This window comes from Cavia porcellus, unplaced genomic scaffold, assembly GCF_034190915.1.
Source record: "Cavia porcellus strain 051 isolate PalLab524CR breed Dunkin Hartley unplaced genomic scaffold, mCavPor4.1 scaffold_27, whole genome shotgun sequence".
NCBI classification, from domain to species: Eukaryota; Metazoa; Chordata; class Mammalia; order Rodentia; family Caviidae; genus Cavia; species Cavia porcellus.
In genome coordinates, this window is record NW_026947510.1 from 45,701,583 (window position 1) to 45,716,595 (window position 15,013).

A 15,013-nucleotide genomic window follows, 5' to 3' on the forward strand; every position below is an offset into this window, starting at 1 on the left:
AGATATGAGTTTGAAAGCCACTTAAAAAGTTAGACAAAATAAAAATTAGGCTGTAAATGTAAATTATCTTAGCCATATGGTGGACTGTTAACTGTTGATCAACTTGTAAAATACTGCTGAACTGAATCAGTATGGTGTGTCCACCTGAGAATTATTGTCAAGATAAAAAGGAGAACTGGAAAGAGAGAGGTAGTATTGTTGGTTCTCCATGGCACTGTTGGTTTCTCTGTTGCTGTTGGTTTTACTGGCATAGCATGTTGAGCTTCTTTCCTGATATGACCTTGGCTGTTTTATATTATCACAGGAGTTCAGGACCTTGTTGTGGCTGAGAATGGCTATGGCTCACTTTGGGGGAACGCTGGTCCTTACTTTGAGCTTTGCTTCCTGACTCTGGAGGGGAAGATGGTATGCTGTTCAAACTCCTGGAGAAGATAGTCATACTGGCTTCCTGATATGGGCTAGTCTGCTCTCATCATCACAAGAGCTCAGGACTTTGTTGTTGCTGAGGATGGCCGTGGTACTTTTCGGGGGAGTGCTGGTTCTTCCTGGTTCCAATACAGAACCCTCAACCTACTGGCACAGACTTCCTAATTTCCACCACTGCCATTTGGCCTTCCCAGCACAGATCCATGAAACAGACTTGCATGAGATATTACGGGCTCTAGATATCCCATTGTACTCCTGTGAGGCATGTTCATGGGCTCCATATCTTCAGCTGGACCCACGGCAGGACAGTGCTGTGGGATCCAGGCCCTTGGCTGGATTCCTTGGGTCTTTAGTGTGTGGAAAGATTTACTGAAGTTCTTGTATTTAACTATTTTTATGACAATTATAAAATAATACTATAAATTATTTGTCCTGTATTGTATCATTCTCCTTGCAAACCCTGACTGCAACAAGACACATTCTTTATGCTACTTTTTCCTTTAAATATTACATGAGAATATATTAATGCTATATATCAAGTGTAAATGAACTGTTTCAGTAAGTATAAAGTAGTCCAAGTTTGAGAGATTGCATAAGACAGTAACAGGATGGCAGGTTAGCAAGCCTTGGATCATCAAATAAATGATTGTATAGCAATAAATGATTGTATAGCAGTCCATGGTCAACGCCCTTGCCTCTGTGTTTTCACCGCAAAAGGACATAGTTAAGCTAAGCTGCTTACCACCTGAAGGTAAGGAAGAAAAAGCAAAGAGTCGGAGAAGTGAAGGCTGACAATAAGATGTAGTTCCTAAGGTAACAGTCTTCTGAACCAATAACTTCACTAGGATCCTCTTCTTACATTTCCATCACTGCCCAGTAATACGATCCAATTATGAACCCACCAATAGAGAGCACTTATGATGCAAGCGTCTTCTAAAATTTCTGTACTGCTGAACTGTATTTTGACTTGAGTTCTGGTGTTTATCAGATATCTAAAAAGTAAGTAAATGAGCGTGCACTGAAAGTATCCGTTTAAGATGCTGTGAAAAAAATATCTGTTACAGGTAAATCAGGTAGAAACTGATTGCATTTTTATGAGTAATAGAAGCTAGATATATTATAATTGAGAGGTGAAAGGGAGGGAAGAATGAAAGTCTTCAGCTTTTTATTATTTTTCAAGGTGTTCGGCTTTGAAGAGAAAGAAAAACAGAAAACCATCCAGGAAGCTGTTTGTGAGTATAAAAGCCATACAATCATTCTATTTATATGTGCACATCTAAAATCATGTTTATAGAAATCATTCATAATATTTATTTTATGTTTTTATATTTATTAAAATAAAAGATAGATAAGGATGTAAGTAGATATTACATAGGAAGGAAGAAAAGGAGACATAAAAGCATTTTTCCCTGAGGAAAAAGAGTGGAAAAATGGCAAATTTAAGATATGAGATGAGTCAAGCAAAGTGAAGGAACTAAATCCTGGAAGAGGCAGGAAGAGGGAGTACAAGACCCAGCTGGATGATGGATACCTTATCCACTGGGTGGGGAACAAATGAAAACAGATATGGTGCAGGTGTATTTGCTGGAAAGACGAGTTGAATTTGAGGAAGTTTCCACATCATGCCCACTATCTCTTGGATTCATGAAGGAAAGTGCCCTGAGCTGGAAGAAGGTCAGGATGTCACTTAGGTGAACATTGCGTCACTGGTTTGCTCCGCAGCATGTTCTGCAAGTTTCCACATGTTAAGGTCTCTGCCAGGACCAGACTAAGTGACCAAAAACCAAAGTGCACAGTGCAGCCCTCAAACCACTCCAGCTATCAGTCAGCCTGCAGCCTCACAGTTAACGAAGCAAACTCTAGGTTCTGCACTTCAATACCCAATCTACTATCAACCAAATTTTGAAATTTACTTGACTGAGTGGTCAGTTATACTGAAAACAAAGTAGTTCAAATTTGATTGTTTTGGATCAAGTAACCTAAAACAAGTTTGCTAAAGTTTCTCATTGTATACTTAGTTGTAACAGTATGGTACAGTAAAAGTTTAATTTTATTTTTATTGTGATTATGAATGCTCTTTCTTCAATTTGTAAATTTGAAAAATATTAAGCAGAGGAATATTAGAAGAGTGGATTTTGTTATATGGTGGAACAGTGTTAGGTACTTGAGAGTTTCAATGATGCTAGCTTGCTGTGATTATACTTACTCAGATCTACATATCCAATGTCCACATACATTTTAGCAAACACAGATGCCATTGTAAAGCCTAGGATCGGGCCAATAGTTGATACTGCATTCAGAATACCTGAAAAATTACAAAGAGAATGCATCAGGTTTTAAGCATTCATGTTTTTTTACCCACCATGTTTTTAGAAGTAGTTTTATACATCTTTCAAAATTATTTCTTCCAGGTAAAACAATAGTAAGAGTGGTAACAGTAGCATTATTATTTCAAGGATAGGCCAGAAAAAGTTCTCATTCAATTGAACATTTCTGTGCTTTACCTATATAAACAGAGGATTGTCCTCCTTTTGCAAAGTCATCAAGGTAAGAAATTCCTAGGGGTTCTATAGGGGTTTCCCCTATCCCACGAAGCATGTTACCCATTAGGACATAGATCCACATGTATGATTTGGATTCCTTCTCACAACCTATGTAGAAAAGACAGTACTTTATTTTAAGCAATAATTTAATGACCAAATTCCTATCATGAGCTCAATTACTTTAAACCCTGAAGTAGTTCTACTTTGTTTTTTCTTCTAATTTTGTTATTCATATTCACATAGTAGAATTTGATAGTACAGGAAAGAAAAAAGAAATGAGTAAAAATTATCTGAGATTCTACTACACAGAAAAAGTCACGGCTAATATTTTGTTACACATCTACATGCTAGTGCACATAAAAATATGCATAATACTCATTATATATATGACAAATATGTAGTTAATAGTATTTTTACAGTTAAAATTGTATTCTGACAAGCTTACCACGCTTTTCCCCTCATGTTGTTTTTCATACAAGAATTTTAGCAAGTGCATAGTATTGTGTAGAATAACAATATTTATCATATATCTTTAGATAGTGAAATAGTCCTAATTTTAAATTTTATATAGCAGGTTTGACTTGGTAACAAGTGTAAATAAATTTTTGTGTACAATGTTAATTACATCCATGAGATTAATCAGTAATAGTAGAATAACAATAGAATAAGTAAATAATGAGGAATGTTTTTGTTCTTTAATATTGTCAACCTCTAGAAAGTTACAAATTTACATCCTCCCAACCATACTAAAAATATAAAATATTTTTCCTCCCTTTAATCTTTTCCATTTGTTAACTTTAATCCTAATAGATAGGAAACACTCTAGCAATATAATTTATGGTTATAGTTTATGATTTATGTTACAATGGTGTAGTAGTTTACAATTTCTCAAATGGCAAGTTTCTATACATATTTAGACTGGTTCTTACTCCTTAATTTCAAATTCACATGTTCTTCACAAATTTCCTACTTAAATCTCACTTCTTTATCTACTTCTGAAAATTCTTTACACAGTTTGTATTAACACTATGATGTTATCTGTATGTAAATGTCAAATGTTTCCCTATTTATCTTTAATTGGTATTCAGTAACAAACACCAAAACCATTTATAAATATAATTAATGTTTTAAAGTTCAGAATACTTTTATAATTACTATTAATTCTTACCTTTTGCTACTATTTTGGATGATATTTCAGTGGGTGATGAAGTTTTATCAATTGAACAAGCAGACAATGAAAACTCTGATGCATTATCATGGGTTTCTGCAGAGTACCTGTAACTGTGAATAGATCACCAGATTATCTGCAACATACTTTTATTGTCTCAGAAAACCCGAGGAATATTTTATTTGTACTTCCTTCTTCTCCAAATTATCAGACTCCTCTATACCTGCTATCCAGTCTGTGCTTTAAGAGAGATGTGGAAGGGGACTCTCCACTAAGAAAGCTCCATGGGCAGGATGAAATGTTACCTTGTTCTCAGTCTAGGATTGGTTATATTCTGGTGAAGATATGAAACAGTTTGTCAGTTTTTGACCCTCTGAATTATTTGCAAAGATGACCTAAATGTTACAATCTAAACTTTATAATAAATTATGATAACATTTTTTAAAAATTTAAGATTGAACCTAACATGGTGGTGCACATCTATAATCCCAGAACTTGGCACAAGGATCCTCAAGAGTTTGAGGCCAGCCTGGGCTACAAGATGAGCCCACAGTCAGCCAGAACTGCATAATGAGACCGTGTCTCAAAAATACAAAATAAATAAATAAATAAACCCTTAGATTTCTGCTCTCCAATCTGTAATATACGCTGGTCCATTTCCATTTTTGGTGAGCAACCTGATTTATTTTCGTGAATGGACATATAACTTCAATATTCAACTCTTCAAACTTAGGGAAGCAATCTAACGTATTTCAACTTGAAGAGGGAAAATTTAACAAGATTAGCAGAAGTGAAATTAGATTAGGGAGAAATGCTGATACCTAACAAAGTTGATGTTCCCTGTATCTCCAAAAGCCATACAGTACACCAGACGTTATGTACCACTTCAAAAACTTGAACTAAACATGAAATTTTTGTATTCAGACAATTTTGCATTATTTAAGATAAATATACATGATAGAAGATGTAAGTTTAATACTCAAGGCCCTGAATTGTCATAAAGCAAAGGATGATCAGGTTTTTCTTGAAGGCAGGGAAGAGGGTACACTCAAATTTCCTGTAAGAATAACATGTGAGATGAATCTCAGTGGTGGACAGAAGTTTCACAGGTAGACAAAGGATGAAAAGCATTCAAGGCTATTGAACAGTCCATGCAAAAGTGTGACATGATTTTGAGTCTGAAGCCTTTGAATACGGTCTCCAGTTACACAAAGCAGTGAAGATGAAACTAGGTCTAAAGACTAGAAGTAGTAATATCACATGAGAAAAGCTCTTACAAAAGTAAATGTAGAAAAATTGAAGTTACTATTGTGAGCAAAAGGTACAATTGTTGAATTTGACAGTGAGTAAGCCCTTGTCTTAGACAGAAATGGTATTTCTCAATATCCATTGTTTTCTCCTTCAGCAGTAACTGAAGTTGATTTCTAAGTGAGAACATGGCAGACCAAAATGCGTTTTCTATCTGTGAAAATGGAACTAGTGTGGGCACTGTGAAGTTGGCAGAGGTGTGCATCTGAAATATCTCTAAAGTAGCTCTTAGCCTTCATCTTGTGGGTACTTTTGTGCTTTTTCTTCTTCTCCTTCCTTTTCTTCTTCTCCATCCTTTCCTTCTTCTTGTTCCTCTTCTTCATCATCATCCTCTTCCTCTTTCTCTCCCACTCCTCACCCTCTTCCCTTCTTCCCCTTCTACTCCTCCTCCTTCTTCTTTTCGTAGCTCCTGTTACCTGGACCAACACTGAGGCCAAAACCATGCATGGTAGGGCAAGATGATGAAATGAGCATCATGGCAAATGGGATGGCTTTTCACATTAACTGTGAGGTGAAAACTAGCTTCAGTCTATGTGAGCAGTTGCTACTTTAAGTCCTTTCTCATAAGAATCTGATTCTAATCCCAGGTATATGGTGACCTTCAGAAGAATGGCCTACCCAGTGGCCCTAGGAAGAATAATACAATGGTTGTGAGAAAGCCCACACTTCAGAGGGTTGAGTAGTGAAGTCTTACTGAATGTAATCTATGACTCATAGGAAAAGATACAAACTACATTTGTTATATGAAGAGTCACAAAGAGTTTATTTATTATGAAAATATTTCCTTTATATAGTGCTATGCACATCTAAATCTATAAAAATTGTGATAAATAAAACACTTGGTGAATTATTACATACAAAACACACATTTCTATACATTTGGGAGGGAGGTTGAGACAGGGTTTCACTCTGTAATGCACAGTGCCAGCAATTCTTCTGCCTCTGCATTCCTAGGGCTGGGATTACAGGCATGTGCCACCATGTCCTATGTCTATACATAGTTTTAAGCACTCTTCTCTAAATACACAACTACCAATTTAAAAGAAATAAAAATGAGATTATGCTACGAATGCACATGATGATGAGGATGAACAACACAGAAATGATTAACACTTACTGTCCCATGAAGAAATGAGGCAAAGCAGTCAGGACACCTCCAGCTCCCATAATGATGCAACCGATTCCAATTAGCTTTGGTCTGTGTAGTTTGGATCCAAAGTAACTTACAAACACGAGCACAAACAAATTTCCTACCAAGAGAACAAAATACATTGGCATGATCCACCCCAGCAAATATTGACTATAATCAATAAAAACAAAAGCACAAGGTAATGCCAATAGAGCACAAATACGAAACCTTTTCTCTAAGACTAGATAGCTTAGCGGAGGTGAAACTCACCCAACAACAAACAAACCAGGCATTGCAAAAGTTCATTTTCCTAATAAGTAGACTGCATTTTTAATAAATAGTACAAGCACCGCACATGTCATTGGACTTTAAAAAGTTTGGAGTAGGCTTTAGATACTAGAGAAATCACTTGAAACATTTGGTCCATATTAATGAAGCAGAATTTTAGTGAATAATTTGAATTGGCTAGATTGTATTGCAAGGGGGGAAAAAAGGAAGAAAAATCTTCCTACTTGAGGGAATCTATCCACTAATACACTTAGTCAGCCATTTTTATACTCCTATTATGTACTTGGCATGGTGTCCAGAGCCAGAAATACAAAACAAATAAATAGTGATGCTTGTCCCTAAGAAATTTTACATACTTGTGATTAAAATGGATAGCTGGACAGAGGTACTGAGAGAGAGAGAGAGAGAGAGAGAGAGAGAGAGAGAGAGAGAGAGACAAAGAGACAGAGAGACAGAGAGAAACGGAGACAGAGACAGAGACAAAGACAGAGACAGAGGAAGAGAGACAGAGACAGAGACAAAGACAGAGAGACAGAGAGAGACAAAGACAGAAATTAAAAAAAAAAATTAGTGGACTTAGGAAGGATTCCAGAAGGTCACTAGACATTTATTAGCAAATTATTTTGGTTAAAAAGAATAAAGAGAGCATTCTAAATGGGGGATCACCCAAATTTTTGTTCTATCAGAAGCTTCAAATATAGTAATGAACAGATAGAAACCAAGCAATTACTGAATATCTGATAGAAAAAATTTTGACAAAAAAGAATTACAGAGATTCAGCAGATAAGTGGGTATATGAAGAGAAACAATTAAGATCAAACTTTTTTAAAGGAGAAATTGAAATAGTTATTATCTTCAGATGTATAACAATATCTTGAGTCTGTAAAATCAAAACTGGAAAACTAAAAAAAAATAGTAATAAATAATATGATCATAAATAACTATAGAAAACCCAACAAATTAGACCTCCACAAGAGAGGACAGTACTCAGAACCTGAAAAGGTTTCTGGAACAATAAAGAAATAGTAGAAAGTAGGGAGGAAAACAATAATTTAGAAAATTTAGTATTGATTTTATAGCTGGTTCAGAAAGAAATAAGAAAATAGATAAGACAAAAAAGAAATATAATTTTCTTAAGCCAACAAAAGAGTTAAGCCTTCAGTGAATTATTTCTTCAGTCAACAACAGTAAAATAGAAAAAGACAGCCGTAGACATGTTCTGGTACAATTTCTGAGACTCTAGAATATAATAAGGTGCATATAAATTTAGGGTAATCATACGGGTTATAATTTCTCACATTCAGCATTGAATGTTATAAAACAGTACAGGTCAATACTGTACAACAGAACAAATCAAATAGATCTAATAAAAATATTTTGGTTTTTAAAATCCCATGTCCACATTATCACTTCAAAATGTTAATAAATGAAATGGAGACTCTGATACCATGAGCCAAAATAAATCATTCTTCCTTTAAATTAATTTTCTCAGGTTTTCTGTCACAGTGACAAAAAGTTGAGTAATCCAGACAAAATTCATAAAGCAAGAAACAGTAATGTTTAAATTTACAATACTCATGAATATAGGAGAACACAATAAAAGTGAAATGAAGACAAAAAACACTGTGTTCAGTGTTGAGACAAAAAGTCTTAACCTCAAACATCTAAGAATAATAGGAACCAAACATAGTTTGTTCCAAAAATCAACCTTTCTTTTCACTTGGGAAAATGGAGAGAGGCAAGACATAGCCTCACATGACGTTAATATGAAAGCATGTATTTGTGTGAGATTCGAGTTTTTCAGTATTCTAATTGCAGACATTTGGTGCTGTGTAATTTTTTGTTGTTGGATGTTATTCTGGGCCTTGTAGGATGCTTAACACAGCCATGGCTCTAACCCTCCATACCAGTTCACACGCAGCCACAGAAGTTTTACCAGCCAAAAATGTATTCAGGTATTAGCTAATTAGCCCTGAGGGACAACCACAGGTGGAGAGCATGTATGGCCAGCATTTGCTCTCTGCAAGCCTGGTTATTAATATAAAAATAAAAGTTACCAATTTCGAAGCCTCCATTAATTAAACCCGCAGTAGAAGAGGGAATGTCAAACCTCCGTTCTATTTGAGTGATGGAAGTTTTCATAATGATTCCACCTAATGTCTTGCAAATGAAGATAAATGACAGAGCTGTCAAGAAAACCTAAGATAAGCAGAAGGAAAGGGGAAATTGTCAACCAGAAGATCAGAGTATGGATATATGCACATGTTAGGAATTTTCTTTTTTACTTCAAAACAATATTTTTAATGTAAAACCATACTTACCTTTCCTTTTTAATATTACCAATGCTGTACAGATAAAAGTATAATTTTCTTGTTTTTTATTTTATAAAGCAATAAAATTTTATTAAAAAATAATAGTTAATACACAGTGTATTGTTATCTTGTAGGTAACAAACAAGATTATGTTTTGCAAAGAAAAAACAAACTGAAATTGGTACAAAACTTTATTCTTGGTAAACTGAGAAAAACTAGTAGTATAAATGCAACACATCAGAATATACACTAGTTTTCTTTTTTGAAAGAATGGAATAAGTATTTTGGAGAATCATCTGAACCTCTCCCCACCTCCTATTTATCTTTTTTCAATTTTGCTCTTGAATCTATACGTGTGTGTGTGTGTGTGTGTGTGTGTGTGTGTGTATGTACTTTGAGTTCCTCATATAAAAGAAACCATGAGATATTTTAGATTGTGTATTTGACTTTATTCACTTAAATTCTTTAGTTCTATTGATTTACTGGACAGATTTTTCAAGTTTTTCTTTTCTATGGCAAAGTGGTACTTCATTGTGTATAAACATGTTTTCCTTTCCCACTCATCTGTTGATGGACATGTATGTTTTCTAAAATTAGCTATTATATATTGTGCTGCCATTAATATGGGCATGCATGTATCCCTCTAATATGATACTTGTACTTCTTTTGGCAAGATACCTAGAAGAGGGACATCTGGATGAATTGAAATGTCTATCTTTAGTTTTTAGGACTCTCCACTCTGATTTTTGCTTACAATATCAGATTATAATATTAATATAGTTAAGGTTGCTGCTTTTAATTAGTGTCATTTCATAAGAAGGCAAGACAACATTCTCCATTGCCCAGGATGGTCAGCTGTTTATTTCCAGGTGGTTGACACAGTCCAACCAAAGTCTGAGGCAGGACATTCACAAAGGCAGCATTTCCAGAAAGCTAGTTGAAAAATGGAGGTTTCAAGTGACCAAGGGAAATTCTATGAACAATATACCTGACAGACTGTCAACCTATTATGCAGTGGTTATATGTATATTAATTTTCACTTTAATAAAATTATTAGCTACAGGATGTGTCAATTTATATGTTAAGAAAAATTTGAGAAGGGCTGTCAATACAACTTATTAGATATAATTAAGAATTTTTATATGAAATAAAGGAAATCAACTAAAATGAAAGACAAAAAGTGAAAGATGTCAAAAATAGTTTTTCTAAAGTTGACAGTGGGAAGAACAAAACTCACAGGAGAATGATATGACTGAACAAAGGGAGTTGGAAAAAACAAAAAAGTTCTTTAAGGAGAATCACTTCAGATATCCTGTAGAAATATATATATATATATATATATATATATATATATTAGAATTATTAATGAAAATTTATAACATAATTTCAAAAACTAATTTCATTAGCCCCAGAGATTAAAAAACAAAAGCAAATAACCAAAGTGGGAGAGAGAATGCCATCAGGAGATGGCAGAAGAGAAAGCCTTGGGTCTTGTTCCCCTACAATACACAGAGTCAACAGACCGACTAAATTCCCCTGTGAGAACGTCAGAAACCAATTCATACAGGCTTCCTGAACCCCAGGCTGGTACAAATGCAAACACTTAGAAACCTTGCAGGAAAATTATGATTCTATCCACCCTCTCACCAGATCACCTTTCACTTCATTCTGCCCGGTGCAATTTGGAGGAAACGTCGAAATCATTTATGTCTAATGTTTACTGCCGAAGAGCCAGCTTGTGCCTTGCTTGTTCCAATATACTGATAGGAACAGGCACCCTCTTGGGATAACAGCAGATCTAAGAGCAGTAACTAAAAACGTGCATCATTTTGCATTACCAAACAAAGCACCAGGTGGCGCTCCAGCACCATAATATGCTAAGCCACTAAAGGTCAGAGCAGCACAGATACCAGGGGAGGGAGCTGCCCAGAGGAAGCAAAACTTCAAATAAAAGATTCTACATTCCTGGGAGGCAGCCATGGCTCAAGTGGCAGATGAACCAAGAAGAGTACCAGTCAGCATCTCCCATGAGCCTATTGGTGCATCCCATCTTCCCCCCTCCCCTTAGCAACTGGGGCCAGAGGTCTCTTGGGAGGATGATCATATGCAATATAACAAATATGGGGGATTTCCTTCTATCTTCTTTGAAGGACAATATTGTTATCACTCTTTTGCTTTGTTCTGATGAATTGTTTTTCTCTACTCAATATTCTGTTTTGATAGGTTTTATAATGTTCTGTTTTGGGTTTGATTTTGCTATACCTGATTGAATGGACAACTGTTGTGAAGATATCGAGATAGACTATAGTATCTATTACTGTCGTCCTGGTATTCTGCTCTGAAGTTCTGTATCAATTTCACAGCATTGTCTCGATTGGTTTTGTTCTGTTGTATTTTACTACCTTCAAAAAACAAAACAGAACAAAACAAAACAAAAAAAAAACCAGAAATTTTTGAAATTGTGAAAAACAAAACATTCTATACAAGCCTGCAAAGGGCAGAAAGGAATGGGTACCCTAAAGGCTTTTGAGGATTCCGGAGTCTTTTGTGAAGATAAATGAAGAAAGTTCCTCATATAGAAAACCAGATTTCCAAAATTTGAAAGACATGCCTGATGTTTCAAATACTACAATAATAATAATAATAAATATATATTATCTAGCCATATATATATGTATATATATATATATATATATATATATATATATATATATATATGCTTTCTCTCATACACCGAAAGAGAATCTGGACAATTTAGATAAATAACTCTCCAAGCAAGGGATCCAAAGAAAGGGAAAAATAGGAATTTCCAGAAAATTTAAAAGTTTCTGCCACATATGCTTAATACATTAAAGTACAGCATGGAAAGATAACAATGAAGTTAGAGACATTTCATGCCTCTAAAGAAAATATCACATGCCATGATACAGAAAAGATGGGTAATCAAAGAGAAATTCCTAAGAGAAAAATAATAGCTGAACTTTCCTAAACCAACAGCTGACTTAATTGGGCAGAATAATCAGTGAAATCAAATATAAGACATTCATAATTACTGAAGCAGAGGAGCAGAGGAGAAAAACTAGGAGCCATGAAGATCCCATGGGAATCACAAAACACCATCAAGGGCAACGTATGCATGAACAGCAGGGGACAGGAAAGAGCAGAGAAAGTGAACAAATAATGGCCCCAAATTTCCTAAATCTTAGGAAAGAACAAGACATAAATATTCAAGAATTTCAAAAACAGTCTAGCGAGGATAAATCTAAAGAAACCAGCCTCATGATACAATTTAATCAAATCATTAAAATTCAGAGCAAAGAGACAAGGGATTTTGAAATCAAAAAAGTAAAATGAAGCTAATGTTAGATCACAAACAGATTTCTTAATAGAAACAATGGAGACTAGAAGGAGGTGAGATGATAAAATAGGAAAAGAAAATAATTGCTAATTAAGTGTACTATATTCAGCAAAAATAATGCTCAAAATGATGGAGAATTTAAGCTCTGTTGGAGCTTATCACAAGACAAATTCTCCAAGTAATGCAGACAGGAGAAGAGAGGTTTATAAATTGCGGAAAAAGGGTGGAAAACAAAAACACAAAACAGTTTGAAAATGCACTGATCCCCAGGTAAAAATAAGTATGCAGACAAATTTTTATAATATATCCAAATCACTTATAAATCTTGTATAGAATTTTTAAAAGCATTGAGTAATCATACATCTCCATTAAAAGACATGCAAAGGTGAGAACTTAGTGCCATATCAACAAAGTAGGAGGGAAGTAGTAGACTTATTACACATAATTGAATTTGTTATCAAGTTAGGAGATTGTTATATCTAGGATATTGCATGTAATTGCAATAATAACAAAGAAAACACAGAATGTACATATAGGGAAATGTGAGTAAAATAAATAATGTCCCAAGAAAACTTAAGCCAAGAAGAAAGGAAAACTGGGAAAAATGTTACAACAGAAAAAATACTTATTTTTTTTTGTACTTTTCCTTTTTATTGGTACCAGGGATCGAACTCACGACTACCTGCTTGCAAGGCAGGCACTTATGCCACTGAGCTAAATCCCCAGCCCCGAGAAAAATACTTTTTAAAAAATGGCAATAGTAGGTACTTTCCCAGAACTATTTAACTTAAACATACAAATATTCAGCTAAGTTGGCATAGAAGGACCATACATGAATATGAAAAGGCTGTTTATGACAAACCAGCATCATATTAAATGGGGAAAGAATAAAAGCATTCTCCTTAAGATTAGGAACACAGGGCTTGGGATTTAGCTCAGTGGCATAAGAACCTGCCTTGCAAGCAGGTGGTCATGAGTTCGATCCCCGGTACCGATAAAAAAAAAAAAAAAAAAGATTAGGAACACAACAAGGATACCCACTATCACCTATTCTCTTCAACACAGTAATTGACACATGAGCCTAAGGAATTAGTCAAGAGAAAGAAAGAAAAGGCATACATATAGCATTCACAGTAGCTTCAAGAAAAATGAAATATCTAGAAATTAATCTATTGAAGGAAATGAAGGATCTCTGCAAAGAAAACAGTATCCTGAAAAGACTGAAAAAATAGAAAGGTGTCTCCTACTTCTGGATAGGCAGCACCAATATCAAAATGGCCATACTTCCAAAACTGTTGTACAAATTAAATGCAGTCTAAGTGAAAATAGCAACAGCATCCTTTACAGGCCTAGAAAAAACAATCATAAAATTTGTATGAAATCAAAAGAGACTCAGAATAGCAAAGGTAGTTCTGACCAATAAAATCAAAGCAAATATCATAGCAATACCTGACTTGAAGCTATATTGCAAAACAATAATAATAAAACAGCATGGTATCAGAACAAAAACAGGCATGTGCATCAATGGAACAGAAGCAAGTGTACAAGGACCTCCAGGAGAACATGGCAGATAGATAACAGGAGATATGGAGGCTTTCTGAGAAAGCCAGCTTATAATCCAGGATTGGTGCAGTGTGAGGGGTCCTAAGCAAGGGGAGATATACCCTGCTGACCCAGGAACGAACTAAGCTGAGAGAAACCAACTGGAAATGCAATCCCGGTACTATAACTGGAACAGATAAAATCTCAGCACGGAAGCTGGAACCCATGCCTCTTAAAGCCATGATTTGAATTTTCTGCTGCCGCTGCTGTGTCTGAATCAGCACAGCAGGAACAGAGATGTGAAAGCTCTGAGCATGGGAATTGGTGAATGGAGTTGAGAGTGGGACTGGCAGGGAGCACTGCATCAACCTGTGGTGAGTGAGAGGAATGGGGACCCTTACATAGACTAGGAGGCTTCAACAGAGGACATTCTGGGACCTGGTAGACCTTCCTAGAACAGGATACTGCAGTGACTTTAGTCACATATTCCCCCCTCAAGCGGGGAAAGGCCCTGACCTGGGTGATGCCACAGACTAAGATGTAGTAAGTTAGCCCAAACCAAGCCCCAGTGCCTGGCAGTGCACCCTAACAGTGAAACCTTCAATAGGTTGACTGACCTGGAGGGGCAGGCCCAGCAGAGGCTGCCCAGGTCTGTGTCTCCCTAGTGCCCTGCAGTGGGCAGGAACACTTAGCCGGCACAATTCAAACAAACTATAACCAACAAAGAAAGAAACTGGGCCTCCTATATATGCTTGTATGGAAGGAACAAAAAATATGGAAAGAGGGAGCAACAAGAAAGGGTTCTCAGGCCCCAATCCTGAGAACACTGATCCAGGAAAGGTAAACACAAAGGAGAATGAGGACAGAAAACATGCAATATCAGACATGGCACCAATAGACATAAAGCAATATCTCTGGAGTCTCACAGACAAGTTCAGA

At 35.7% G+C, this 15,013-nt stretch overlaps 1 protein-coding gene across 2 annotated transcripts in view; it reads right to left on the reverse strand.

The window, feature by feature from the left end:
* The window catches only part of LOC100718313 (solute carrier organic anion transporter family member 1B3-like), an 89,088-nt gene that overhangs the window by 28,673 nt on the left and 45,402 nt on the right, over positions 1-15,013 (reverse strand). For both annotated transcript variants that reach the window (XR_010043881.1, XM_003470326.4), the window contains exons 3-7: positions 8,920-9,061; positions 6,563-6,695; positions 4,138-4,250; positions 2,931-3,077; positions 2,633-2,731 (exon numbers count right to left, since the gene is read on the reverse strand). Coding sequence is in view for 1 of the 2 variants with exons in the window: in XM_003470326.4 (XP_003470374.3) it covers positions 2,633-2,731; positions 2,931-3,077; positions 4,138-4,250; positions 6,563-6,695; positions 8,920-9,061 (634 nt within the window). In the remaining variant the exon portion in view is untranslated. The remainder of the gene's footprint in view (positions 1-2,632; positions 2,732-2,930; positions 3,078-4,137; positions 4,251-6,562; positions 6,696-8,919; positions 9,062-15,013) is intronic.